This window comes from Chinchilla lanigera, unplaced genomic scaffold, assembly GCF_000276665.1.
Source record: "Chinchilla lanigera isolate Chin_1 unplaced genomic scaffold, ChiLan1.0 scaffold00036, whole genome shotgun sequence".
NCBI lineage: Eukaryota > Metazoa > Chordata > Mammalia > Rodentia > Chinchillidae > Chinchilla > Chinchilla lanigera.
In genome coordinates this window covers 18124712-18126848 of record NW_004955437.1, presented here as the reverse complement: position 1 = coordinate 18126848, position 2137 = coordinate 18124712, and the positions used below count along the sequence as shown (strand labels likewise).

General features: G+C 52.3%; 1 protein-coding gene across 1 annotated transcript in view; it reads left to right on the top strand.

Moving 5' to 3' along the window:
• Positions 1-684, top strand: part of Fut11 (fucosyltransferase 11 (alpha (1,3) fucosyltransferase)) — a gene marked incomplete at its 3' end in the record, with an annotated part of 6710 nt that extends 6026 nt beyond the window's left edge. The window contains 1 exon segment of the mRNA XM_005389967.2: positions 57-684. Coding sequence (XP_005390024.2) covers positions 57-684 — 628 coding nt within the window.
• Between the last annotated feature and the right edge of the window lie 1453 nt (positions 685-2137).

Genomic DNA, 2137 nt, shown 5'->3' with positions numbered 1-2137 from the left:
CCGGGCCGGGGGCGCGGCCGCGGCCGGCTCTCCTGACACCGCCCTGTGCTCCGCCTAGGTGGACTCGTACGGGAAGTGCCTGCAGAACAAGGAGCTGCCCACCGCGCGCTTGCAGGACACAGCCACCGCCACCACCGAGGATCCGGAGCTCCTGGCCTTCTTGTCCCGCTACAAGTTCCACCTGGCCCTCGAAAATGCCATCTGCAACGACTACATGACCGAGAAGCTGTGGCGCCCCATGCACCTGGGCGCCGTGCCGGTGTACCGCGGCTCGCCCTCTGTGAGGGACTGGATGCCCAACAACCACTCCATCATCCTTATAGACGACTTTGAGTCCCCCCAGAAACTGGCGGAGTTCATTGACTTTCTGGACAAGAATGACGAGGCGTATATGAAATACCTAGCCTACAAGCAACCAGGGGGAATCACCAACCAGTTCCTCCTGGAGAGCCTGAAGCAGCGGGAGTGGGGAGTGAACGACCCTCTGCTTCCGAACTACCTTAACGGCTTCGAATGCTTCGTCTGTGACCGTGAGCTGGCTCGCTGGGACGCCGAGAAGGCCCATGCTGCCTCTCCTGGGGACAGCCCTGCCCCTGAGCCGCACATCGCCCAGCCCTCACACATGGACTGCCCAGCGCCCACACCTGGCTATGGCGACGCGGCGGAGATTCCCGAGAATGACAGGTAGGGGTTGCCGGCACTGGGCTGAGCAGCTGTCAGATCAGGCTTCCTGTGGGCCAGGAAGTAGCGCTGGGTATTGAGGGGAGCAGGGGGAGATTATGGCAGGGGCTCATTCTGCCTGCAAGGTGCGGAGGAGCTGGTGAGGTGAGGCAGACCGAAAAAGACGAAGATGTGAACTATAATAGATAGAGGTGACAACCATGAACATCAGCGTATGTGAACAGTGTTTGCAGTGGTCCAAAAAAAGGTTTGAACCACAGCCGAGGGCCTGTGCAGGGAGGTAATGCGGGAGGGAGAAGGTTGGGTAGATGAACTGGGGCAAGGCTGTAAATAGCTCGAAAGCCGGACTCGGAATTTTGGAGTGTACTTAAAAGTCAACCTCAAGTCGGGTGTGGTGGCACACTCCTGTAATCCCAGCATTTGGGAAGATCGACACAAGTTTGAGGCCAGCCTGGGCTACATAGTGAGTTCTAGGCCAGCCTGCACTTCGTAGTGAGACCCTGTCTCCCTGTCTCCAAAAAAAAAAACCCAGCTGCTTGAGCACCTTCTGTATGGTGGGAGCAGGGATACAAAGATACACTTTTTTTTTTTTTTTTTTTTTTTAAAAAAAAAAAAAAAAAGAATTTTTTTTTTTTTTTTTTTTTTTTTTTGTACTAAGGATGGAACCCAGGGCCTCTGGAATGCTGGGCAAGCACCTCTACCACTCAACTACATTCCCAGCCTAGGATGTGATGAGCATATTGAAAGTGTTTTTTTGTTTTGTTTTATTTTTAAAATTTGGTTTGAGTGCTGCTAGGGATTGAATCCAGCACCTTGCGCATGCTAGGAATGTACTCTATCACTGAGCTACATCATCTCTTCACTCTTTTTTTTTTTGTACCCGGAATTGAACTCATGACCTCACGACTTCATGCTTGCCAGGCAGGCGCTGTGCCCCTTAACTCTTTTTTTTTGAGACAGGGTGTCACAATGAAACCCAGGCTGGCCTTGAACTCATGACGATCTTACTGCTTCAGCCTCCCAAGTGCTGGGATTGCAGGTGTGCGCCACCAGGTCTACCTTGGGCTTCCTTTCACTCTTAAAAGTACTTTAATTTCAAGACAGACCTGGTGGGGCACACTTGTAATCTCTGCTTGCTCGGGGGCTAAAGTAGAAGGATTGCAAATTTGAACTCAGACTAGGCAATTTAGTGAGACGCTGTCTCAAAATGAAATATGAAAAGGGGCCAGGGATGAAGCTCAGTGCAAAGGCAGGCTCTGGGTTCAATTCTAGGACCACCCCACCCCACACCCCCGTCCGCTCTCGCGCGTGCACACACTACCTTGATTTGGTAAATTGTATTCACCATAGACAGCACTGAAGGAATGTTTTCAAAAGACTAATTAACAATGAGGGGTGGGGCTGGGGATTTAGCTCAGCGGCACAGTGCCTGCCTGGCAAGCGCAAGGCTGTGAGT